The sequence below is a fragment of the Erinaceus europaeus genome, chromosome 13, assembly GCF_950295315.1.
Source record: "Erinaceus europaeus chromosome 13, mEriEur2.1, whole genome shotgun sequence".
Taxonomy (NCBI): domain Eukaryota; kingdom Metazoa; phylum Chordata; class Mammalia; order Eulipotyphla; family Erinaceidae; genus Erinaceus; species Erinaceus europaeus.
Window position 1 is genome coordinate 96303405 of NC_080174.1, and position 24265 is coordinate 96327669.

Here is a 24265-nt window from a genome sequence, read left to right on the forward strand (position 1 = left end):
CACACACAGTACAAAGCACAAGGACCCGAACAAGGGTCCGGGTGCAAGCCCCCACTCTCCACCTGCAGTAAGGACATTTCACAAGCTGTGAAGCAGGTCCACAGGTGTCTCTGTCCCTTTTCCTATCTCTCCCTCCTCTCTGTTTCTCTGTCCTGTCTAATAACATGAAAAAAATGGCCACCAGGAGCAGTGGATTCGTAGAGTCTGCACCGAGCCCCAGTGATAACCCTGGAGGCAAAGGGGGGTGGGAGGGAGAGAACAAGCATTAATCTGATGGGTATTGAACTAACTGGCAGGCTGATCCTCTCTGCCACACGCCCCCCCCCCCCCATTGGCACGCAGCCTTGGAGCCCAGGGAGGAGGATGTGCTTGGAACACAGGGTCTCTGCAGATGCCCAGGATGGAAGGGACTGTACTGTGTGCTGATCCATTACAATGGAGTTCTGGTGGAGGCGTCACAGGGACTCACAATGGGCATATGAGGACTAGGGTAGGGGGTGCTGGACTGCACGCTGGGCCTGGCAGACGCCGGGGAGGGGCAGAGGTTCTCCTGTCAACCACCATCCCACCGATACTCTGACCTGGAGTCTGGCCTCCACAGCTGAGCGAGAGTACACCCCTCACCCCGAGTATCCCCACCCCAACCCCACTAAGCGAGAATACATCCCCCACCCCACCTCCAAGATGGGGAATGTGACACAGTGGCCCCAGCAGATGAAGTGAGGGATCGAGGGTCCCAAGACGGGCTGTCTCCATGAGGACTGAGCGTAGCGTCGGCTGGGTGCTGGGCCTGTGTCTTATCCCCTCTCCTTAGTCTTGGCATCCACCAGGTGAGCTGGCCTGGAGGCAGCCCTTCCGACTTCCTACTCAGCTGTCTATGGTGTTCAAGCCCTCACACCCGGGGCCAGTGGGCCTAGGAAGTGCCTGGGATCACAACAGGCACACAGGTGCCACACCAGATGTGCCCCCATGACGTGCCAGAGGGTTCGGGACCCCCTGCCAACTCCCCCAGGTCTAACCCCAGCCCTCACTCTGGGGCTCAGCCAGACTCTAGGGATTCCGGTGTTAAGAATGTGACAGAGACAGCAGTGTTTAAAATTCTCATGTTAATGGCAGTTGTCTGCGGTTTGAGTTTATTTAACTGGAACCATATGCTCTGAGCAGGCGGCAGGGCTGCTCCTCAAAGTGGGGTGGGGGGACAGGGGTTTGGAGCTGTACGGAAGATTGTGCCGAGGCCTGCATGGGCCCAGGAGGGGCCTCTGAGACTGGGGGCTTGGGTAGGACATGCAGAAGCCCGGGCAGGACCCCTCTGTCCTTTCTGGCCAGGATGAGGACACCTGAGGAGGACCATGCCCCTACCCAGCAACAGCCATGATGGAACTGAAGGGGAGAGGGGCAGGGGCAGTCCTGCACTTGGACACGCAGTGCTCTTCCTGTAGTCCCCGTGGGAGACCTGAGGCTCTGAGTACGGCTCTGGCTCAGCTATTGGTCGGTGCCGCTGCCTTGAGGCCTCGGCTTCCACACCTGTGGCCCAGAGTCTCTGTAGCATCCCATCGAGACCTTTGAGTGGAGACCCTCCCCAGAAAGTCATGGTCTGTGGGGAGTTGGTGTGGGAGCAGGGCCTGGCTTACCTGTAAGGGGGTGGGGGACTGTGCAGTTCCTGGTGACCTGACAGAGTGGGTGGCAGCCAGCTTCACCTGTGAGTGCTGGCCAGGTTCTAGGATGGGGGAACTAGGGACCACACGGGGGCCGCAGGTCACCTACCCACCCTGGGGACATCGCTGACTGGAGTTGATCTGTGAGACAAAGTGCCTCTGGGGTCAAAACAAGCATCTGCCCCTCACCCGCCTGCCCAAAGTGTGCGAGAGAGCAGCAGGCAGGGCAGCCGGGACCCCGGCTATAGGGAGGCCCCGCTGGGCAGCGGGAGCTTGTAGCCGCTTCGGAGAAGCAGGAAGCAGGTGCCCAGCCCCAGGGCCCCGGCCAGGAGCACGGCGCCCAGGGCCTTGAAGAAGGAAGTCCTGGTCCGTGTGAAGGAGCCCGGCGCCATGATGCCCAGCAGGGCGGTGCTGACTGTGAGTGTGTAGATGATGGACACGCCTGTGTTGAGTGCCACGATCTTGCCGAACTTGGCAAAGGGTGCGATGATGCAGAAGAACAGGGGCACGGTGGCCACCACCGTGGTGAGGGCGCTGGACACAATGGCCACACCCACATGCCGCACGGCCTCCAGCGTCCGCCACTGGCGCTGAGAGTGGGTACCCTGCATGGGGGTGACAGGGAGGGATGAGAGGGGCGCCTCAACACTTGGAGGACACATGAGCCCTGCCCCGGAGACCCCAGAGACCCTGGAGCCCCTGTGTGAATGAGCCCAGAGCAGACCCTGCAGAGACCGCTGCAGCTTCCGGGGAGCTGGGGACACAAATGCTGGGGGTGGGCACAGTGAGGAGCTGTACCCTTGTTAGCTTATGCTTTAGGTCAATATTAAATCACTAATAAAATAAAAAAACAAAAATGGGCCCCAAGCACCAAGCTTACAGGGGCCCCAGCACTTGGTTGCACAGTCACAGGGGCACGCTAAGTACTGCTCTGGGGGCCGGGAGGCAGAGTGCCTGCCCAGAACATTCGCCCAAGTGGGGGCTCGGCTTGCAATTCCTTTCCCGCTTTTGATCAAAAGCTGCCAAATGCATATCTGACTTGGCTGGCGTGTTTACAAGCGTGTTCACACCAACACAACAGCAAAAGAGAAAAAAATAAAAGGAACTTCCTGAGGACCGGAGCAGTTCTCCGAAGACACAGGCATGTCCTCACTGAGCTACAAGCAGCTGCGAGAGGCTGGTGGCCTCGGCATCAGGGCCAAAAGGGGCAGCCCTGCCCCTGGGGCAGGATCAGACTCGGATTCGACTGGCAGATGGCAGGAGGGGTCCATGGCCACTTCTATGAAGACCCCTCCTGCCACTTAGGGAGGGAGGTGCAGGGCCCCAACACCCAATGCTCCACTTGGAGGAACTGGTTTTAGTGCCTGAAGCCCTGGGCATGGAAGGGCCAGCACAGGTCCCGGGACAAACTCTGGTGTCCAGCTGTCCTTGGAGTCCATGGCTACACGGGGGGGGGGGAGGGGGGATTCACTGCGAGGGAAGACAGGCATGGTGCTCACCTCGGTCTGGTGGTAGGGCAGGTTCTCTCCAGCCAGCAGGTAGCCCTCGACCAGATGGACGCAGTAATCTACAGAGGAGCCGACGAGGATGGACAGAGAGACGGCTTCCACAGCGCCCATCTCCCAGCCGCTCCAGTACATGATGGTCACCACAAGGCAGACGATACCTGTGTGTGTGTGTGTGGGGGGGGGACGGGAAGCAGCTCAGCCCCAGCCCCAGAGTTCTGGAGGGGCAGTGAGTGAATCCAGAGGACCCTGGGGGGGAGGGGGTGGGGGAGGGCCCACCACTAGGGGCAAGAGGGACAGGCCAGAGGTGAGGGAAGACACCGAGGGAGGGGACAAGCCAGCAAGGCTGACGGGGTTGAGTGCTACCCACGGGTGCATCAGGCTTGGGGGGGGGGGGGCAGGGAAGCCCAGGACGCATGGGGGCAGCCCTGCTGCAACTCTAAATGGAGAGTTTATTTGCCGAGGGTGGAGCTGGGGATCTGGGAGATCTGAGGGGCATCCCTGACCTAAGGCCAGGCCCACGTACCCAAGATGCTGAGGACCACAGGCAGCAGGAGCAGCACGTGGGTGGTGAACACAGCCACGGCCGCCACACAGATGAGCAGGGACAGGGCCAGGCCGTACAGGGCGCTCTGCACCCCTGCAAGGAGAAGAAGGCCCTTGCAGGGCTGTGAGGACACGTGCCCACCCCTCCCTTCCCCGTGGCCACCCAGACGGGCTGTCATGGCCAGCTGTGTCACCTGGCAGAGCCCGTCCTCCCTGAGCCTCCGTGTCTGCACGTGCTAAGCGGGGTAGCAGCAGCCCTCAGGCCTGGCTGGTGGCCGGGAGAGACCACAGGCCGGGCTCTAGGTGCCGGTGCCATGCCCAGAGGGGCTCCCGCTGATAGACAGCCGTCACGACGGCCGTGCTCTTGCAGGCGGACCACCTCACAGTGAGACAACAGCCAAAGGCTCTCTCAGGCTCTGGCTTCTGGGTCATCGTGCCACCCGACGTCCCCAGGTCACGTCCGCCCGGCCCTGCCGGGGCTTGGAACGTGGCCGGGCGGCTGCTCACCGATGATCTCCATGAAGATCTGTTTCCAGTGCTCACATGTCTGGAAGCCTCGGCGCAGGACCGAGCCCTCTGGGAAGGCCTGCAGCTGGTGCTGCAGGAAGGTCTCCCAGCGCAGGTAGTCTGAGTAAGTCTGGAAGGAGGACTTGCCCTTGTACGTGGTCTGTGGGGACACGCCGTGAGCATCGTCGTTACTGCTGTCGGTAGTACTTGCCGCCAGCTACTGCCGGGGCTCAGGCACGAAAGGATTTCTGCGTGACCATTATGCTGTCTCCCCAGCCCTTTTCTTTATTATTATGATAGAGACAGAGAGAAATAGAGACAGCTGAGGGGCTAGGCGGTGACGCACCTGGTTGAGCTCACACGTTACCGTGCACAAGGACCCAGCTTCAAGCCCTGGTCCCCACCTGCAGTGGGGGAAGCTTCACGAGGGGTGAAACAGGACTGCAGGTGTCTGTCTTTCTCCCTCTTTGTCACTCCCTCCCTTCTCAGTTTCTCTGTCTCATATTGTGTGCGCTACTGCTCGGCCCTCTAGTTTCTCTGTCTCAATCCAACAAACAAACAGTTATTTAAGAAAAGTAAGGAGACCCCTGGAGTACTGTTCATGAAGCTTCCCCTTTGCATGCAGGCTCTGGGGGCCTGAACCCAGGTCCTCACACATGGTAACACATGCTTTACTTGGACCACCACCCAGACCCAGTGTCATTTCTATTAAAAAAAAAGTCACAGAGGTGGGGGGAGCTGCACAGCAGCTCGGATGGACTTTACTACACCAAGCTGAGCGCTGAAAACTGGTGAAGGAACTGAGACAGACAGTCACAGTCAGCAGGACTTCACAGCTCCTGGGTAAGTGTTTTCAGAGAGACAGTGACAGAGACACACACTATGGCACTGAAGCTTCTCCCAATGCGGTGGTGGATGGGAGCAAAGCTGGGTCACACATAAACACCCTGTGCATTTTACACCTTGCACATGTGCCCAGGGCCCAGAAGTGCTGTCTGCACAGGCCAGGGCTCCTGGTGGCTGGAGGCTCTCTGGGTGGCAGGTGTGGTGGTTTGGTTGCTTATGGTCGAGTGGCACTGACTGAAAGGAATGAAGTCTGAGAACAGGTGCTTGGAACCCAGTGACTTTATCATATTGTGGGTCTGTTTTTTGCCTCCAGGGTTCTCTCTGGGGCTCAGTGCAGGGACTATGAATCCACTGCGCCTGGAGGCCAGCTACTCCTTTTTTTTTTTTTTTGTCTTTCTGTCTTTATTGGATAGAATAGGGAGAAATTGAGAGGGGAAGAGGAGATAGAGGGAGAGAGGAAGAGAGACACCTGCAGCCCTGCTTCACTGTTTCTGAAGCCTCAGAGCTGCAGGTGGGGCGTGGGGGGTCGAGCCTTGCACATGGTGGGCAGTACGTGGGCCCACTTGTCTGCTTGCTAACACAGGAGTCTTGCACGTGCAATCTCACTGCTCTGGAGACTTCATTCACATCGAGACACCACAGCACCGAGGCTCGGTGCTGTAGTGCCTCCCCTGGGGTGCTGGGGCTCAAATCTGGGCCATGCCCACAGCAAGGCAGGTGTCCTCCCTTAGTCTGCCTCTTCTATCTTGTTACCCTTATTCCCCAGTGCCAGCCTTCCCCGGACTGCACCATCCCTGCTCTGGGCCTGCCAGCGGGAGGGCAGGGACCTGTAATCCTTTCCTTTCCAGAGGAAGCCTGAAGCCAGAGCTAGGCCTGGATCCCCAGTCCCAGCGGAGGCAGCAGGAGCAAGCCTGACAAGCCATCCAGCCACGGGCCAGGGATGCAAGAGGGGGTCGTGAGGGTGGATGGCGTGTGTCTCTTTCCTTGTTGGAAGCCCAGGGAGGGTTTGGGGTGAAGGCAGAGAAGGCAAGTGTGGTGGGGCCAGGTGGTGATGCCCTGGATGGACCACATACATTAACACGTTCACAAACCCAGGTTCAAGCCCCCAGTCCCCACCCACAGGGGGAAAGCTCACAAGTGGTGAGGCAGGGCTACACGTCTCGCTCCTTCTCTTTCCCTCTCTTATCTCTGCCCCTCTCTACTGTCTCTATCAAATAAATTATATGTATATATATATATATGGAGGGGGGCTGGCCCCAGTTGTTGAGCATTCCTAAGCAGGGCTAGAACTAGGGGGCATTTGGCAACCCTCACCACCTACCCCCCGGCCCCAGGGCTGTAGCATGCAGGCACCAGGCTGGCTGCGAGGGAGGGGGGCAGCCTGTGGGGCTAGGAAGGGCAGGGCTGTGTGACTGCCTGCTCAGCACTAGGGCTCACACACTGCCCTGTGACCTAAGACAAGGAGATCCCTCTCTCCAAGCCCCGGTACCCCCCTCCAAAGAGTCATGCTCTGATCTGGGCTGGGCCATTGGGGACCAGGGGTGACCGGGGTGACCCAAGGAAGGAGTCTTCTGCGCCATGTGGCGCTCACCCACCGACTCAAAGGCCATGGAGATCCACTGCACACGGCCCTCCTTGACGCCCACCGCCCCGTGTGACAGCTGCCCGGGGAGCAGGTTGGGCTCGGGCAGCTCCTTGCACTCGGGGTGTAGCATCTGCAGGAAGGAGGAGATGCTGTAGCCTGTAGGGAGAGGGGACGGGGGCTGGGTGTTGGCCCAGGAAGACCACCAACCCTGGCCCCGCCCACCTGTGCACCCGTCCCTGCCAGCGTGGGACCCTGGTGATGTCATGGGCAGATGCGACCTCCACTTGCCATCTGGGTGGAAAATGACCACTCAGGTGACCTCTCTGAAGAGCCCTGGAATGGTGTCGTGATCCCGTCCCTACTCAGAAAAGGCCCCTCCTGCAGACACACTTGTCCACACCATGTGTCTGGACCCTTCTGGGCTGACGTACACTCACACACCAGCCTGGTGTGGACACAGTCCAGCACAGATGCATGTGTGTGCCCCAGGTGCCTGTCCTCAGCCCATGGCCTCCCCACCTCAGCTGGTCCCCTGCACCAACCTGAGGGCAGGCACTGGGCGCCGCCCGGCTTCACCAGCTCAGAGTTCCCCGCGATGGCCTTGCACAGCCTGCACAGGTGCCCGAGTTCTTTGAAGAGGTCAAAGCTGCTGTCATAGACGACGCTGCCCTTTCCCAGAGACACGAGGGGGTGTGGCCACTCAGCGAGTTGGGAACTCAGTCCTGGGCCTTAGCCCCTAGGGATGACTTCCGGCAGCTCCTGTGCTGACTAAGCTGCCCGAGGGCTCCATGAGAGTTGGCCCCGGCCTGCTCCCACCCCAAATCCCTGGGATTTGGGGGCCCCTCTAAGCTTCCTGCTTTTCTCCACTCCCTCTCAACTACCAACTGCTACTGTTTTATGACCACCCTCCCCACTCTCCCCTCCACACCTGCAGATTCGCAGGCCAGACTGAGCGGACATAGCTCCCCTGCCCCCACCTGTTCCCACCACCTCCTGGCTCAGTTTCTCCAGGCGGTGGGAGCATACACAGCCACTGTCCTTGCCCACTGCCCAGCCTGACCCAACAGCACTCTGCCAGCCTCTCGTCCTTCCACTGCCTGTGTCTGGACAGAATACCAGTATGTCGAGCAGGAGGGGACACACCGTGGAGGGACTGCCACCAAGAGGGGCGCGGGGTGCTAGGCACAGGGCGGGTATCCTGCAGGAAGAAGGGGCAGGGAGGGCTTTCGTTTTGGGATTGCCAGGGACGGAAACTAGGTCTCAGCACGGGAGATACATGCTCTCCCGGTGAACTAGATCTTCAGCCAGGACTGGTATCTTCCTTTCTCTCTCTCTCTCTTTCTTTTGCAAAGAGTGCAAGAGATCACAGCACCAACGCTTCCTCCAATGTGTTAGATGGCAGGCCTGAAGCCGGGCTGCATACGTGGCAAGGCAGCACACCGTTCAAATGAGCTGCTGCCGGCCGGCCCAGGAGTGACTGCCCTGCAGCCCTCCAAATGGCAGAGGGACACTGGTCCCAGCCCAGATTTCTGGGCAGTTCCAAAAGCTCCATCCTGCTCAGTCCTCAGGAGAGGTGGTGCCTCCAGGGGCCTGGGGACAGGGGGTCCTGTCAGGGGATCAAGTGGTGGGCCTCCAGCCACCAACGCCGCCCTGCGTACCGGGTCCCCGATGACGTGGTTGTCCACCTGCTGTGTGCGGTTGATGCCGACAATGCCAAAGACCACGAAGACCATGGCTCCCGTGTCCACCAGCGGCCGCACAGCTGGCTTCCCGCAGCCCGTGTTCATGCAGGGGTTGAAGCCGAAGGTGGCCGAGAGGCGGGTCTTGGGCACTGTGGAGGTCGCCAGAGCTGTTCAGGGGTGTGGAGGTGGGTGGGCAGCCCTCCCAGGACCCCGTGGAGCCTGCACATTACCTTTCTCACTGGGCACGTAAAAGGAGCCTTTGGTTGGTCCGTCAGGGCTGGAGCTCAGCTGGCAGCCGGGGGGGCCTACACAAATGCGCCCCTGGAAGGGAGGCTTGTGGGATTGTGCAAAGTACAACTTCCTGTGGAGGCAGGGAGGCCAGGGCTGAGGCCACTAACCAGGACTGAGGCCACTAACCAGGGCTGAGGCCACTAACTAGGGCTGAGGCCACTAACCAGGACTGAGGCCACTAACCAGGGTTGAGGCCACTAACCAGGACTGAGGCCACTAACCAGGGTTGAGGCCACTAACCAGGGCTGAGGCCATAGGACTAACAGGGCTGAGGCCACTAACTAGGGCTGAGGCCACTAACCAGGACTGAGGCCACTAACCAGGGCTGAGGCCATAGGACTAACAGGGCTGAGGCCACAAACCAGGGCAGGCCACACGCAGAGGCAGAAAGGGTGTGGGCATGGCTGAGTTTCTTCAGCACTGAGTTTGGCCTCAGTTCAGGTTGTGGGTTCCAGTCCTATAGCTGCTGGGGCCCTGCACCTGGTCAAGGCTTTCCCTTCTGTGTGTCTGTTCTGGGTCTTGCAGGAGGGGTGGAAGAGAGCAGTTTTCTTTCTCTTTGCTTTTTTTCATTATTTGACAGGACAGACAGAAACTGAGAGGGGTCAGGGTGGTAGGGAGGGAGAGAGCACTGCTTCACTGCTTAAAGTCCCCCCTTGCAGGTGGGGCGTAGGGGTTCAGGGCAGCATGTGCTGAATCAGATGTGGACTGTCCATCACTCAAGAGCAGACTTCCCTTTCTCTTATCATCACTGGGGCTTCACCAAGCCAGGCTGGCTTTTCCAGATAGAGACAGACAGACAGACAGACAGACAGACAGACACTAGGACATGGAAGTTCCTTCCAGAGTCAGTGTTCTCATGTGATGTGCCAGGAGGCTCAAACTGGGTCATGCACATGGCAAAGCAGGTGCCCCAAGAGATCAGCTTTTTTCTTTTCTCCCCTTCCTTCCTTCCTTCCTTCCTTCCTTCCTTCCTTCCTTCCTTCCTTCCTTCCTTCCTTCTTTGCCTCCAGGGTTCTCTCTGGGGCTAGGTGTCAGCACTACAAATCCACTGCTCCTGCGGCCATTTCTTCCTTTTTATTGGACAGGACAGAGAGAAATTGAGAGGAGGGGGAGATAGAGAGAGAGAGAAAGAGAGAGACACCTGCAGACCTGCTTCACCACTTGTGAAATATCCCCCCTGCAGGTGGGGATCTGGGGCATCGAACCCTAGTCCTTGCGGAGGTCCTTGTGCTTAGTACTATGTGCACCACTGCCTGGTCCCCGAGACCAGCAGTTTTCAAACTGTCACCCAGTGGGGTGCCAGGGTTCACAAAGGGGTGAACTCCACGACCCCCTCAGAGCCTCAGGAGTCTGACTATCTGAAGAAGGGGTTGCTCAAGCAGCTTTGCTCACCAACAGACTTGTAGATTAAGGTCCTTCCTAGACTCTGGGGTCACCTTTCACACAGTTATGTGCATATCCTTCTGACAGTCTGCAGCAGGAGACCGGGTCCTGGTCACACAGGCGCCACTGCTGTGCGTGAGCAGAGGACGCCAGGGAGGCTCCAGGCCGGCAGGCAGATGACCCCTCCACTGCTGCCAGTGTGTGCCAGGTGCAGGGCCCAGGGGTCCCTTCTGGCATCTCTGGGTGTCTACGCTGCACCCCTCCCTGCCCCACTCGGGCACTGCACGCCAAAAGCGTGGTCCTGTGTCACTGCCTACTGCCCCACACTGCTCCGGAGCTGGCCCTTCTTTCCTCTTAGAGCATTCCTGAGAGTCATAAAGACACTGTAGCTGACTGGTTAGCTCCTGGTCTCTGCGAGGTGGCTGCTGGAGCCACATCTGCCTTGAGGAGCTCTCTGTCCCCAGCAAAGCACAGTGCCAGCTTGAGGCAGTGCTCATCTCTGCTAAGTGGACAAGCAGGTCAGAGCAGACCTTTGACTGACTCAAGGCACCAATGAAGGCTCCCGCCAGAACACAGCTCCCTCTCGCACAGGCTGAGAGCCCCAGGCCAAGTTGTTCACTGAACTGAGGGGTGGCTACTTCAGGCCAGGCAGGAAGCCTGCTAGTAGGGAAGCAGGTGGTAATGGGAGGGGGGCCCAGGAGTGGGAGTGAAGGTGGGCATGAAAGCAGAGCATGAGGCGCCAGTACTAAGTACAAGGACCTGGGTTCGAGCCCCAGCTCCCCACCTGCAGTGGGGAAACTTCACGAGTGATCTCTCACCCTCCCTATCTGTCCATCTCCCACTCCCCTCTTTCTCAGTCTCTCCCTGTCCTGTCAAATAAAATGGGGGGAAAGGTGGGGGACACAGTGTTGGTGGTAGGTGTGGTGTGGACCCATGCACTGTAACCTTACAATCTTGAAACAAACTATTAATGAAAAGTCAAAACTTTTTTTTTGAAAAAAGGTAAAGATGGTCACAGCAGTGACAGATTTCTGGTTCCCTCAGCAAGCCCCGGCAAAAGCCCTGGAGGCAAAATAAGGAAAAAAATAACATGGGGGCGGTAAGATGGGAGGGAATGCAGCCCCGAGGATGCCCCACAGCAGGGCCAGCAGCGCTGCGGTCTCTCCCTGTCTGCATCTCTCACTCTACCCCAAAGCTGAAAGAAATTGGGGGGGGGTTCCAAAAACAACGGAGCCATCAGTGCATGAGGCACGGGGCCTCCAGGAAACCAGTTAAATGAAGTGGAAGGTGGACACGTGTCAGCAGGGACGGGGTGCAGGGGTGTAAGGGAGGGCGACCACCGGGTTGTGGCTACTGCAGATGGTTGGGGTGGGGGACAAGGCCAGGGACACCCTTCCTTCTTAGCAAGTGAGGTCTGCGCAGAGCCCTAGCTTCTTAAAAGAAAAAATGTCACAGGAGATAGTGTCACACGAGCAATTTGGCTGAATGCCACTTGGGCATACACGGCACCAGGAATTGGACCTGGAGCCGTGGGCTACACAGGAGCTGGGAAAGAATATTCTAGGTGGTGGTGGGGGGCGGGATGAAGTACAGACGCTGAGGTGGGAACTGCCTGCCAGAGTGACGGGGGCCCATCCAGGTCTGTCCCCCTCCAGCAGCCCCCATGGCCCAGGCTTACAGAGAACTCTGCCCCCAACCCTGTGTGTGTGTGTGTGTGTGTGTGTGTATACACGTGTGTGTGTGTGTGTGTGTGTGTCTGCGGGCGTGTTGGGCTAGGCTGGTGGAAGCTGGCTCATGGGCCTGAGAGGCTGTTACCGGCTGTGCTGCTGCTCCTTGGTGGCCACGTAGAAGCTGAAGTCAAGCTTCCAGCCCCGCTTGGCATCACAGGCCAAGGTCGTCAGCATCCACCTGCGGGCGGGGCTCGCCGCCTGGAGCAGCCCTACTGTAGACATACAAGCGGTCAGCTTCCTGGTGAAGTTACCAAAAGGCGCTCTATACACCTAAGCAGTGGATCGACAGAGACAAGACATGTGACTCGGGGAGGCTGCCGGGGCCTGGGCCGCGCTGCCCCACCCTGTCCCCTGTTCCCTGGACCCTGGAGTGGCAGGGGGAGAGAGAGTGATCGAGCTCTGGGTGGAGGCTCGGGAGGCCTGGGTTTGAGGTGGAGATGAGGTGGACACTCTTCCTTGTCTGACTTTCAGTCCCTCCTAGCTGAGCAGCTGCGCTGTGCCCGGGCTGGGATGCAGGGATAGGCGTGGGTTGGCATGAGGCCACCCCCAGGGGCTGCAGATTCAACGGCTTCAGACCCCATGGGCCATGAACCAAGCAGCCTGGTGGTGGAGCCTGTGGGAAACACCTGAGATGGCCCCTCAGGGGGAAATGTCCACAGAAACCCAGAGTGAACTGAGCCAACACGTGACTGTGCCCTAAAGGTGTGGCAGGTCACACACACGACTCCTGATGGGGCTTCAGAGGCCAGGCTGACCATGGCAGGGCCTTTGGGGGTGGGGGATGGGGGGCTGGGAGGGACTGCCAGCAGATGAATCCATCATCTTATCTCATGTACTGTCGGGGGAGTTGCCCAAAGACGTGCCGTCACCATGAGTTATCCTGCTGAACCGTGGTTTCCCGGGCCTCTGAGGGCATCGATGGCAGCCACTTGCTGAGCTCTTAGTACCCCGATTCCACAGCCCAGGCCCCACCCTGCGTGCTCGGGTCTCACAGAAGAGACAGAACCTCTGAGGGGGTGGAACCGCAGACTACAGGCGGCTGAGCCAGAGCTCGAACCCAGGTCTGGCTGGCCCTGGATCAGCGGGAGGGGTCTTCCTCTGCCAGCAGTGGCTGCATCGAGGTCCCTGCTCCCACTCCTACGAGGTGGCGTGGCGATGGGGCCCCACCCGGTATGGAAGCTCATTCCCCGGCGGCCCAGGCTCACCTGGAAGGAGGGCACGTCCCCATCCCCTGGGGACACGGTCTGCCAAGGCACGGGCAGGCTGGTGTTGAGTGCAAACCTGTAGACAGCTGCGTGGCCCCGGGCCTTCACCTGGGAGATGTACACGGTCCCCGGGGTGTCTGTGCAACACAGGATGGCCACCTCAGAGACCTCTGCTCTGCAGACTGGGGCTGAGCCCTGAGCGTCTGGGAGGTGGGACAGGCGGTGAGGGACACCAGGGGGCGTGGGAAAGGCCATGGCAGGACGGCAGAAGCATGCAGGTGACAGGGAGTGTGGTGTGGATGGTGAGGGTGGTGCCGGTCATGATGATAGTGGAGAGGTGACAAGGACCACAGGAAGTGCCCGCAGCAGGAGAGGTGGGCTCTCAATATTCATGTCCCACTGCCAAACCTGGCGGAGGCCTGGCCCAGCAAGCTGGGATACGTCTGCCCCACTCAGACTAGGCACAGGGTGCCACAGGCCAGAGGGGGTTGACAGACAGGAGTGCCACCACCCCTTCTTAAGAACCCAGGGGACCCTGAGTTCACCCCTGTAGCAGGGCTCCCCAAGAACACAGCCTCTGCTTCTCCCTGGAAAGTCAGCTGGACCTGGCCCCACCACCCCAGCGCACAATCACCAGGAAGCACCACCCAACTCCCCAGCCCGGCCAGCACTGACCCCGCAGGGTGGGCTCTGGCCGGCTGGTCCAGGACACTCCTGGGCTGTGTCTCCGCCTCTCCAGGGATGTGTGGATGTTGTTCTGGACGCTGTGTGGCTTCTCCTGGAAGAGACCTGTCCCCACCTCACTGTCAGCGGGGCAACTCTAGGGCTGGTCTCGGGCAAGGGGCAGTGCTGGGGTCTTTTAGCCCCAGGGACATAGGCTCTGTACCCTTCACTTTCTGGGTTGTGTGTGTGTGTGTATGTGGGGTCAGGGGTGTGAAAGAAACTAGATGAAACTGAAAAATAAAAAGCACCAAATGTTGACTTTACATAGATCTTAAGCCAAAGCCCTGGCCTGAAAAGATACTAAAAACTCCCCCTACCCATCCTCAGTAGACTTGGCCTATCTCTCTGAACCATGTGGAACCTGAGGCATGAAGGGGTGTCCAGGCCTTAGAGACCACCAGGTTCTAGGCCTCAGCAGCTGCCTCCTTGGCATGGGGCGGGGGAAGTGAGGGGAAGATGATGTGGGAGACTCAGTTAGCAGTGTGTCTGGTTCAGCACAAATGCTCAATCAATGGTCACTAAAATGACACATGGGCCAGTGAGACAGCATGCCGGGGTGGCACACCTGTTCTGCCATGTGTGTGACCCAGGGCCGGGCCGGTCTCCACCACACTGCAGGACGTCCCCACACTGGGTATCATCTCTTCTCTCCCTCTGCCTCTCTTGTCTTTCCATCTGAAAAGTTGGTCCCGAGTGATGAAGCCCCAGAGATGACAAAATAAGACAAACAGGAGGGGGCAGGCAGTGGCACACCTAGTTAAGCGCACACATTACAGTGTGCAAGGACCCAGGTTCAAGTCCCTGACCCCCACCTGCAGGGTTAGGGTTAGGGTTTGTGGGGGCCCCAGGCCTGAAGCCCTGGAGGCTGAAAGGGAACTGTCCTGTTTGTGTGTGTGTGTGGGGGGCTCCACTTCCCGTCCCCAAGCCCCTGACTGTTCCTGCCACATCTGCTTTTGTCCAATCCATTTGCGCTGTGATCCTGATGGCCATGCCCCCTCTGCAGAGCCAACAAACAGCCAATGGCTGGCAGTCTGCTCACTCAGGTGCCAAGCCTCCGGCTTAATAAAGTGAACTCCTTGCCCTCCCCTTGGCTGTCTTCATCGGAGCTGTGACAATGAAAATACCTCTGGGGGCCATTAGGATCACTAACACCACAGAGAAGAAAACAAGGTGGTGGGGTTCCTGCAGCAGTACAGAGACCTCTCAGGAAGCAGATCAGTGATGAGAGACGCCAGACTCTGACTGGGGTCCTGAGAAGTCTCCCTCCAAGATAGTGCCGGGGACCTGGGGCCTGGGGCCCGTCCCTGAGTGTGTCCTAAGGGAACAGGACTTCTGCGCACAGGCCACTGGGGAGGGGGGCTTTCTGCACCTGAGCAGGGGTGCAGCGACCGTGGCCCTCATGGAGCTGCAGTGATCACCACACACTTGGCCGTGACCAATACCAAGGGGAAGGTGGGTTAATCTGCGCGGCCCTCATTAAACGGAGGCAATTAGTGCATCTGTGGCTCTGCTCCTCGGAGCTGGAGGAGCTCGGCCCAGCTGCTTCTCACTCACTGGGTTTCCTACTTTAGGCCTGCCCTGACCCCCAGCAATCTTCACCTCCTGAAATGAGGGCCCGGACCAGGTGATCTCTACGGCAGGGGACAGCTTGCTCACGCCTCCTTGCTCAGGGACCCTTACTCAAGCCCTCCGCTTCCCACCTCCTGAGATCCTCGGGCTACTCCAGGCCACCAGCAGTGCCACGGCAGGCCGTACTGCCCCAGGCCCCACACTCATCTTCCACTCGACCTTTCAGCCCACATCCCCGGGGACTAGCCACAGCCATACTCTGCTTCCAGCGACCCAGCAACACCTGGGAGAAACCCAGATGCCTCACCAGCCCCCAGCAGCAGGGGCGGGGGCAGCCCTTCCAGGCAACTCAGCTCCTGCAACTGCTGCTCTCAACCCCAATCGGGGTCTGGCCCCTCTGTTTGTTTTATCTTCACTTGTTTATTGGGTAGAGACAGCCACAAATTGAGAGGAAGGGGAGATAAAGAGGGAGGGAGACAAGGAGACAACTGCAGCCCTGTTTCACTACTCGTGAAGCTTCTTTCCTGCAGGTGGGGACCAGGGGCTTGAATTCAGGTCCTTGCATGATGTAACATGTGCGCTCAACCAGCTGCGCCACCACCTGAACCCGTGGCTCACCTGTCACTCCCCTCTAAGAGACTCTTCTGTCCCCTCCAAGAAGTTCACTTCTATCTTTACATGCCATACATCAGACAAGAGTTTAATAACCAACATATATAAAGAGCTTGCCAAACTCAACAACAAGACAACAAATAACCCCATCCAAAAATGGAGGGAGGACATGGACAGAATATTCACCACAGAAGAGATCCAAATGGCCGAGAAACACATGAAAAAATGCTCCAAGTCTCTGATTGTCAGAGAAATACAAATAAAGACAACAATGAGATACCACTTCACTCCTGTGAGAATGTCATACATCAGAAAAGGTAATAGCAGCAAATGCTGGAGAGGGTGTGGGGTCAAAGGAACCCTCTTACACTGCTGGTGGGAATGTCAATTGGTCCAACCTCTGTGTAGAAGTCTGGAGAACTCTCAGAAGGCTAGAAATGGACCTACCCTATGATGCTGCAATTCCTCTCCTGGGGATATATCCTAAGGAACACAACACATCCATCCAAAAAGATATGTGTACACATATGTTCTTGGCAGCACAATTTGTAATAGCCCAAACCTGGAAGCAACCCAGGTGTCCAACAACAGATGAGTGGCTGAGCAAGCTGTGGTATATATACACAATGGAATACTACTCAGCTATAAAAAATGGTGACTTCACCGTTTTCAGCCAATCTTGGATGGACCTTGGAAAAATCATGTTGAGTGAATAAGTCAGAAACAGAAGGATGAATATCGGATGATCTCACTCTCAGGACGAAGTTGAAAAACAAAATCAGAAAAGAAAGCACAAGTAGAACCTGAACTGGAATTGGCGTATCCCACCAAAGTAAAAGACTCTGGGGTGGGTGGGTGGGTGGGGAGAATACAGGTCCAAGAAGGATTCAGAGGACCTAGTGGGGGTTGTCTTGTTAAATGGGAAACTGGGGAATGTTAATGCATGTACAAACTATTGTACTTACTGTTGAATGTAAAACATTAATTCCCCAATAAAAAAACAAATCAGAAAAGAAAAAAAAAACAAGTTCACTTCTTCCCTTCTGTCCTCTCCCAGTCTGGTGAACTCAATTATATTCTCTGAGTTTCAACCTAGGCACTCCACCTCCAGGCAGTCTTCCAGGATGCTGAGTTCAGCAGCTGCCCTGCTCTTCCTCCATTCTACTCAGACCCATTCCGGTGTCCCTGGCCCCAGGAAGCGCGTCCTTGCTGTCCGCTGGGGCCACCCCACACAGGCATAGCCGCTGCCCAGCAAACACCTGGTGAACTGAGCGCACTGAGGCCCCGACGTGGCTGCAGAGGCCGAGAGCGGGAGTCGGGGCCTTTCCTCTCAGGCCGGCAGTCTGGGAGAGCTGGGCGACTGGGAGTGGGCTAGGGGGTGGCAGCTGGAGACCTGGGTGCCCAGTGAGCTGAGGGGACGGCGTGGCTGGGAAGCCTCACCTGAACAGGTGATACAGGAGATGCCCTCGGCGCTCAGGTTGTACTTGAGGTCTAGCAGCACCTGGATGTTGGTGTCGGGCCGGAAGAGCAGAGGTGCCCTACTGGCGGGCCGGAGGCGGCTGGCAAACACCAGCGACAGGACGAGGGTGGTGACAAAGAGCCCTGGGAGGGAAAGACACGAAGTGGGCAGGGCGGGGGTGGGGCCAGGGCACAGTCCCAGCTGAGGCCCCAGAACCTGAGGGGACCCAGAAGTCAGTGGGCCGAGCCTGCAAGGAGCCGTCCTCCAGGGTAGGAAGTGGCTGTTACCCATGGGGGGGGCCTCACATTCCGGCACAGGAAGCAGCCCCACTTGGCATTTGTAGAGAACCACACAGCCCCCTTTACCACACAGCTTAGGGGCACTGCTGGACCCTGACTGTTCTGATCCTTAGTGGTGTGAGAAGCTGAGGCTCAGGCAGCCACCATGACAAAGCAGCCCAGTAGCCCAGTGGGGCAAACCCACTGGTGACCAGCACTCGGTCAGTGACAGCTACCACAGGGAGGAGGCTGGGGGCCATTCTTCTTCTTTTTTAACCAGAGCACTGCTCAGCTCTGGCTTGCAGTGGTGCAGGGGACATGCCATTACATTCTCTGAGTTTCAACCTAGGCACTCCCACCTCCAGGCAGTCTTCCAAGATGCTGAGTTCAGCAGCTGCCCTGCTCTTCCTCCATTCTACTCAGACACACTCCAGTGTCCCTGCCCACAGGAGGCACGTCCTTGCTGTCCGCTGGGGCCACCCCACACAGGCATAGCCGCTGCCCAGCAAACACCGGATGAACTGAGTGCACTGAGGCCCTGACGTGGCTGCAGAGGCCGAGAGCAGGAGTCTGGGTCTTTTCTCTCAGGCCAGCTCATGTGCGCAAGCTGGTGGTTTACCGATGCCAAGCTGCTCTTTGGGGGTTCGATCCCCTGCACTCAGCTATGGGGGAGGTGGGGTGGGGAGCCACTCACCCACAATCACCCAGCGGCTCTTGACGACCGACCATAGGACCCAGTGGTGCAGCAGCTCCTGCAGCTGAGCTATGAGCTGCCCCCTGCTGCCCCCGTCGGGGCCTGGCATCAGGTGCTCCGGGGGCACAGAGGCCAGGGACACATCTCCCATCTCCAGGGACACTGCCAGCACAGAGAGAGGCCCATCAGAGACCTGGTCTGGATCTGGGCCCGGGCTCAGCCTGCTCCCCAACTTCCCCAGCAAGATCCAAGCACTGGGTGGGGCCCCACCACAAGTCTGGTCTGCCCCCCACATCTCCTCAGGGGCCCTGGGTCCCACCTGGCTCCTCTTCCACATTCAGTAGAGGGATGTCATCGTCCAGGTAGGGCAGGGGGCCCTGGGGGGGGCTGTCCCCTGCCCGCTCAGGACCGGCAAACACATCCCCTGGGAAGTGCAGGGAGCTCTTGTGCCCACACTTCTGGTGGCAGCTGTTGAGAGAGTGGGGCAGGGTGGGGGGAGAGTGAATGCCCGGGTGCCGGACGGCCAGGGAAGGTGGGCCGAGGCCATCACGTGGACCTGGGTGCCACACTGCTGCCCATACCCTTCCCTGGGCCACTGGCACACCCGTCAGGGTTGAGGATTCTGTATGAGTGCCCGCAGGTGTCACTCTCCTCTGTGGTGACAAATGGTGGCAGCAGGCATTACTCAGAGAAAAGAAATGACGCCGCTTGGCCACCATGCACCCAGGGACCAAAGCTATGGAGGTGTGTCTCCCCAGGTTCTGATGCCAGGAGGGAGGAGGTGGGCAGGACAGGGCAGGGCAGGGTGCAGAGCTGGAGTCCTGGGGGAGATGAGGTGAGAGCAGCCCAGGCAGAAAGCACCCACCTGCTGCAGTCTTGTTGATCATCATTAAATCACTAACAACAAAAGTGAGATGTTCTCACTGACACACTTTACTTGTGTGTCACAGCACAGGCGCCCTGAAGCAGTCAAATGTGTGTCCACAGTGTGTGCAGCGACGGGACCTGCACCCCTTCCTACCCTGCACCGCCCCTGACAGGAGCCCAGAAGAGGAAGTGGCAGCATCCACCCCAGGCCAGAATCTGAGCTCTTTGCTGGGTTCTCGGGTCTATCCCGCTCCTCCTCCACTCATTGAGGCTGGTCGGGCTGGGGGCCATCACCACAGGCCCCACAACCATGTCTTTGTGGGGTCCACCTCAAGTCCAGGCCCTCCCCCGCCCCCAACAATTCCTCCGTCTCCCCAACCCCAGCGGCTCCCCACCCCCAGGCGAGGTTCCCTTGATTCACTCCCGGCTGTCTCCAGGGCACCCTCTCTCCCCTAGCCCCCGACTTCCAGCAGCAGCCCCTACACGTGGCCAAGGCATTTCTATGGAGCTTCTCTGCCAAGAGGGCACATAGCATGGTCTCTAGGGGCCAAGGAGCTAGAATCTGATGCTATCAGTTTTCCACCCTCACTCTACTGCCTACGACAGGGAACTAGAGAAGGGGGCTCAACTTCCACAGGCCTCAGTTTCCCCTGTAAAACAGACAAAATACAAGCAGCCAGTTACCAGAAGCTTGGGGGGCAGGGAGGGGCAGGGGGCAGCAAGGAAGGCCACTCCTTGTGTGGAAACACTGTCCCCACCTCTAGCATGCAGAGACAGGGAGATGGGGCGGCAGACGGGGGCAGCAGTGTCCAGCCTGCCGGCTCTCTGCAGCCTGGAAATCACTTGGTCTGGTTCTGCCAAGGCAGCTGCAGGCGGGGCCAGAAATTCAATAAATCCCAGGGCCTTTTCCAGAGCAACAGTAATTGCTCATATTTAAGTTGATAATTGTGTACAGCGTGAATGAAGCTATAAATATCCGCATGGCCCTTGGCAGGAGAAAGGCTCCCCACCCCAGTCTCCTCCTTCCTTTCCTCCCAGTCATAGCCGGCTTAGCACTGGATGTACAGAGGGGCTTGGCTAAGAGTTATGGGGTGGGGGGGGGTGATGGCTAGGGAGGCAACATCATGGTTCTGCAAAGTCTTTCCTGCCTGAAGCTCTGAGGTACCAGATTTAATCCCCAGCACCACCATCAGTCAAAGTTGAGCAGGGCTCTGGTCTTTCTCTGTATCTTTCCCTCTGTATTTCTCTCACTAAAATAAAATAAATAAAATATTTTAAAAAAAAGAATAATGTGAGGGGTTGGGTGGGGGCACACCTGGCTAAGTGCACGTTACAGTGTGCAAGGACCGGGGTTCGAGCCCCCAGCCCTTACCTTAGGGGAAAAGCTTTGTGAGTGGTTAAGCAGGGTTGCTGGTGTCTCTATTTCTCTCCCTCTATCACCCCTACCCCCATGATTTCTGGCTGTCTCTTTCCAATAAAAAAAGGTAATGCAAAAAAAAACCAACAACTTAAAAACATAAAGAATTATGAGGTGAGCAGGGAGACAGCATAGTGGTGATGCAAAAAGACTCTCCTGCCCGAGGCTCCATAGTTCCAGGTTCAACACCCCCACACCACCATAAGCCAGAGCTGAGCAGTGACCTTGTAGGAAAACAAAGAAACAAACACCTGGAAGTCTGGAAGACGGGGTGGGGTGGGGTGCTGAGTGCCCTCCTGGGTGTGGGGGCCCTGCCCCGTCCGCCTGGCCCACCTGCTCTGGCAGGCGCCCTCCAGAGGTGCCATGTAGAGGCTCCAGATGCCCAGGGCAGCTGGCATGGTGAACAGCACGGCAAGCCAGCAGCAGGACACGATGAGTGACATGAAGAGTCCGAAGTCGTGGACCGCTGGGATCTGGGGGGAGGGGGAGACAGGAGGGAAGCTGGTCAGGTCTGCAGGCTGGCAGGACGCTGTAGCCAGGCACTCAGGACCCCAGGCCACTCCTGGCCTGGGGCAGGGGGAGGCCATCAGAAGGCAAGACTCCTGTCTCTACTGGCACTGTGGCCGGGGCAGAGCAAGTGTCCCAACTGCCACCGGAGGTGACATAGGGCAGAGCAAGACATCACATCCTCTTAGGCCAGACCACGTGCCTGTGAGGGCCAGAGAGCGAACGCGACTTCTGATGGGAACGGGCACAGTAGGCGTCCCCAGAAGTGGGGGATCACAGAGGGACACTGACAACATCATCACAATCCTCCCTTGTCCCAGGTGGTGGCGCACCTGGTGAAGCACACACACTACAGGGAGCAAGGCCCCGGGGTTCGAGCCCCCGGTCCCCACCTGCAGGGGAGAACTTCACAGCGGTCTGTCACCCTCTCCACCTCCCCTCTCCTCAGTCTGTGTCTCTGTGCACTACGTGAATAAAGCAGGCAGGAGAAGTGAGGCTCTGGGGGTGAGGCCGAGCAGCACCTGTCTGCAGTGGGGAACGGCACACCGGGCACCTGGACCTAGTTCTGCCTGCTCTCTAGATGTGGCTTCCTCCTCCCTCTTTCTTTTCTTTCCGCCACCAGGGTTGCTGTGGATGGGACTGTGAGGCTTCACAATGCTGCCACAGCTCCCGACAGCCACTTCTCCCCTTTTCTTTGGTGGGGAGGGGGCACAAAAGAGGAGTGATCAGGAGGGGAGGCAGGGAGGGACAGAGGGACAGACAGACCTGCAACACTGTCCCACTACCTCAGAAGCTTTCCCCCACAGGTGGATCCCGGGGGCTTGAACTTAGGTCCCTGTGCATGGCGACGTGCTCCACAGGGCATGCCGCTGTCTTGCCCCTGGACAGAGGCCTCCAGGGGGTTGGGGTGGCTGCAGGGCACACGGTGGCTCGTCTCACAGACCTGGGGTGGCGGCAGAGCTCATCTGGACAGTTGCCGCCTTGCCCCGGGCAAGGCCCAGGCTGAGCACAGCACCCACCACAAGGAAGGTGGCTTTGGCCTTGTGGTCTCTCTCTCTCTTCCTCTCTGCCATCTCCATTTCTACCAAAGCAAACCAGGTGTCATCAGACCCTAGCCGTCAGGCTGTCAGCAGCAGGGACCAGCCCCAGCACAGGTGGCCCTGTGGAGCACAGAGCTGTGAGGGGAAGGCAGGAGGACACTGCCTTGAAGCTGGCGGGAGGAGCCTGGACCAGGGCCCCGTCTCCCAGGAAATCACTGCACCTATCTGAGCACCTCTCTGCAGGAGGACATTTGGGACACTGATTGTCTTTCTGTGACTAATGGGTCTTCAGGTAGAAAAATAAAGAGTCCTAGTGGGAGGGCCACTATTACTCCATATTGTCCTTAAACTCCCCTCCATATTAAAACTTAGTAGTCGCAGATGCAGTACAGCTGCACTTTACCCTTGAAAAACTAGTCTCAACGTTTCTACTTATCAGCAGTAGTTCTGTAAACGGAGGTCATGATAGCTCTGAAACGCAAAATTTGCTTAACTGACAAAAACTGCCAGGGACTGTGGTCAAATTCCCTGACAAACAGGTCTGAACTTTAAATGACCCCCCAAGTTCCTCCTCCTGATGTGGATAAACAGACTGTCTGTGTCTCTTCGGGGCTATTGGGAAGTGCATGTAGCCCAGGCTTAAGCTTGCTTCAATAAAGGCTCTTTGTTTCTTACATCATCCCAGTTTCTTGGTGCTTCCATAAATTTGCAAACCTAACACTAGAAACAGCCCAGGATCCCTCAGGGCAGAGGCCAGACTCCTACTCACGAGTGACCATGAGAATGCTGCCCGGTTAAGTCCCCGCCGGCTTGCTCATCTTCATTTACGTCATGGAGGAGAGCGGTGGGAGCCTCTGGGGCCTGGCTGCCTGAGATGGCTCAGTGGGCAGAGCCCAGGCTGGCATGTGTGAGTGTGGGCACCATCCATACTTGAGAAGAGATGGGAGTCATCTCTCACTTTTGAAACAGTAACAACAATCTTGGACTACGTATTGAAACGAAGAAAAAGGAGCAGGAGGAGGGGGAAGAGGACCTGGGGTGTCAGGTGGACAAGTCCCGAGCTTTGTCCACTAAGCCTCTGCCTACCATTCACTGCCAAGGCCTCGTTTCACTTAGAATCCCAGGGGGCTGGGGGGGGGAGGCTCGGCGATGGAGCCCGGACCCTGCAGGCTCACGGGGTTGATCCTTGACACTGCATGCCAGCCCCACAGCACAAGACAGACAGACAGAGTCAAACAGTATGTCACTGAGGTGGGGCATGCCCTAGTCTTTCCCACAGGAGCAATAATAGGAAGAGCTAGCGGGCCAATGGGACAGCTCACTGGGACAGTGCGCTGCTTTGCCAGGTCTGTGACGCAGGTCCACACCAGGTCCCACCACACTGGATGGCACTTCTGTCTCTCACTTTGCTGCCCCTCTGTCACTGTCTCAGTATCTGGAAAAGTCGTCCTGGAGTGGGGGAAGCCTTGGCGATGAGCAGAGGAGGGGGAGGGAGGAGGAGGGAGGAGGAGAGGGAGGAGGAGGGGGAGAGGGAGGAACACAAGAGAGAGGAGTCACAGGCCCTTGACTAGACGCTAGGGACTCAGTGACCACAGGGCAGGGGCAGGTGGGGACCGGAGGCCAGGGGCCGGCTGTCGAGGACGAGGCTCCCACCTGCGAGAAGACGTTGGCCGCGTAGGCGGCCGCCGTCGTCAGGGAGGTGAAGAAGGTGGCCTTGCCGGCCGTCTGGATGGTGTGGATCATGCGGAGCTGGGGGTCCTCCAGGTGGGCGGCCTGGCGGTATGTGTTGACGAACACAAAGACGTCGTCCACGCCTGCGGCAGAGTCCAGGTGGGCGGGCAGGCGGTCGGGCGGCTGGGGGTCAGCACTCTGCGGCTGCAGACCCGCCCCAGCCTCCTGGGAGTTCAGGTCCCCTGTGGCCCAGTCTGACTGGCTCCTCAGCCCAGGACCCAGCCCCGCCTCCTCCACTCCCAGACCCACCTGGCCCTCCTCAGACCTTGGCCATTTCCTGCCACCTTCCTCCTCCTGTCTGCTCTGCCCTCCATGCTGCAGCCCTCTGGGGGCCCACCCACCACGACTTCCTGCCCCCCCCATATGGGGGGTGCTAAGAGGGGATCTAGGGAAACTAGATTTTCCCACCCAGGAGAAGATCCTTTGGGGGTGA

At 58.3% G+C, this 24265-nt stretch overlaps 1 protein-coding gene across 5 annotated transcripts in view; it reads right to left on the bottom strand.

The window, feature by feature from the left end:
• Positions 1 to 1089: 1089 nt before the first annotated feature.
• The window catches only part of DISP3 (dispatched RND transporter family member 3), a 60382-nt gene continuing 37206 nt past the window's right edge, over positions 1090 to 24265 (bottom strand). For 2 of the 5 annotated variants that reach the window (XM_007533543.3, XM_060170904.1), the window contains 16 exons: positions 23755 to 23915; positions 20888 to 21027; positions 18590 to 18738; positions 18271 to 18432; positions 17280 to 17441; positions 13611 to 13724; positions 12936 to 13072; positions 11816 to 12000; positions 8557 to 8687; positions 8303 to 8475; positions 7187 to 7313; positions 6655 to 6800; positions 4214 to 4373; positions 3687 to 3800; positions 3155 to 3321; positions 1090 to 2260 (listed from right to left, as the gene is read on the bottom strand). In XM_007533543.3, the coding sequence (XP_007533605.1) occupies positions 1898 to 2260; positions 3155 to 3321; positions 3687 to 3800; positions 4214 to 4373; positions 6655 to 6800; positions 7187 to 7313; positions 8303 to 8475; positions 8557 to 8687; positions 11816 to 12000; positions 12936 to 13072; positions 13611 to 13724; positions 17280 to 17441; positions 18271 to 18432; positions 18590 to 18738; positions 20888 to 21027; positions 23755 to 23915 (2591 nt within the window). In that variant the 3' untranslated portion in view covers positions 1090 to 1897. Of the gene's footprint in view, positions 2261 to 3154; positions 3322 to 3686; positions 3801 to 4213; positions 4497 to 6654; positions 6801 to 7186; positions 7314 to 8302; positions 8476 to 8556; positions 8688 to 11815; positions 12001 to 12935; positions 13073 to 13610; positions 13725 to 17279; positions 17442 to 18270; positions 18433 to 18589; positions 18739 to 20887; positions 21028 to 23754; positions 23916 to 24265 lie in introns of those variants that run through there. The other 3 variants (XM_060170905.1, XM_060170906.1, XM_060170907.1) reach the window with 3 other exon arrangements.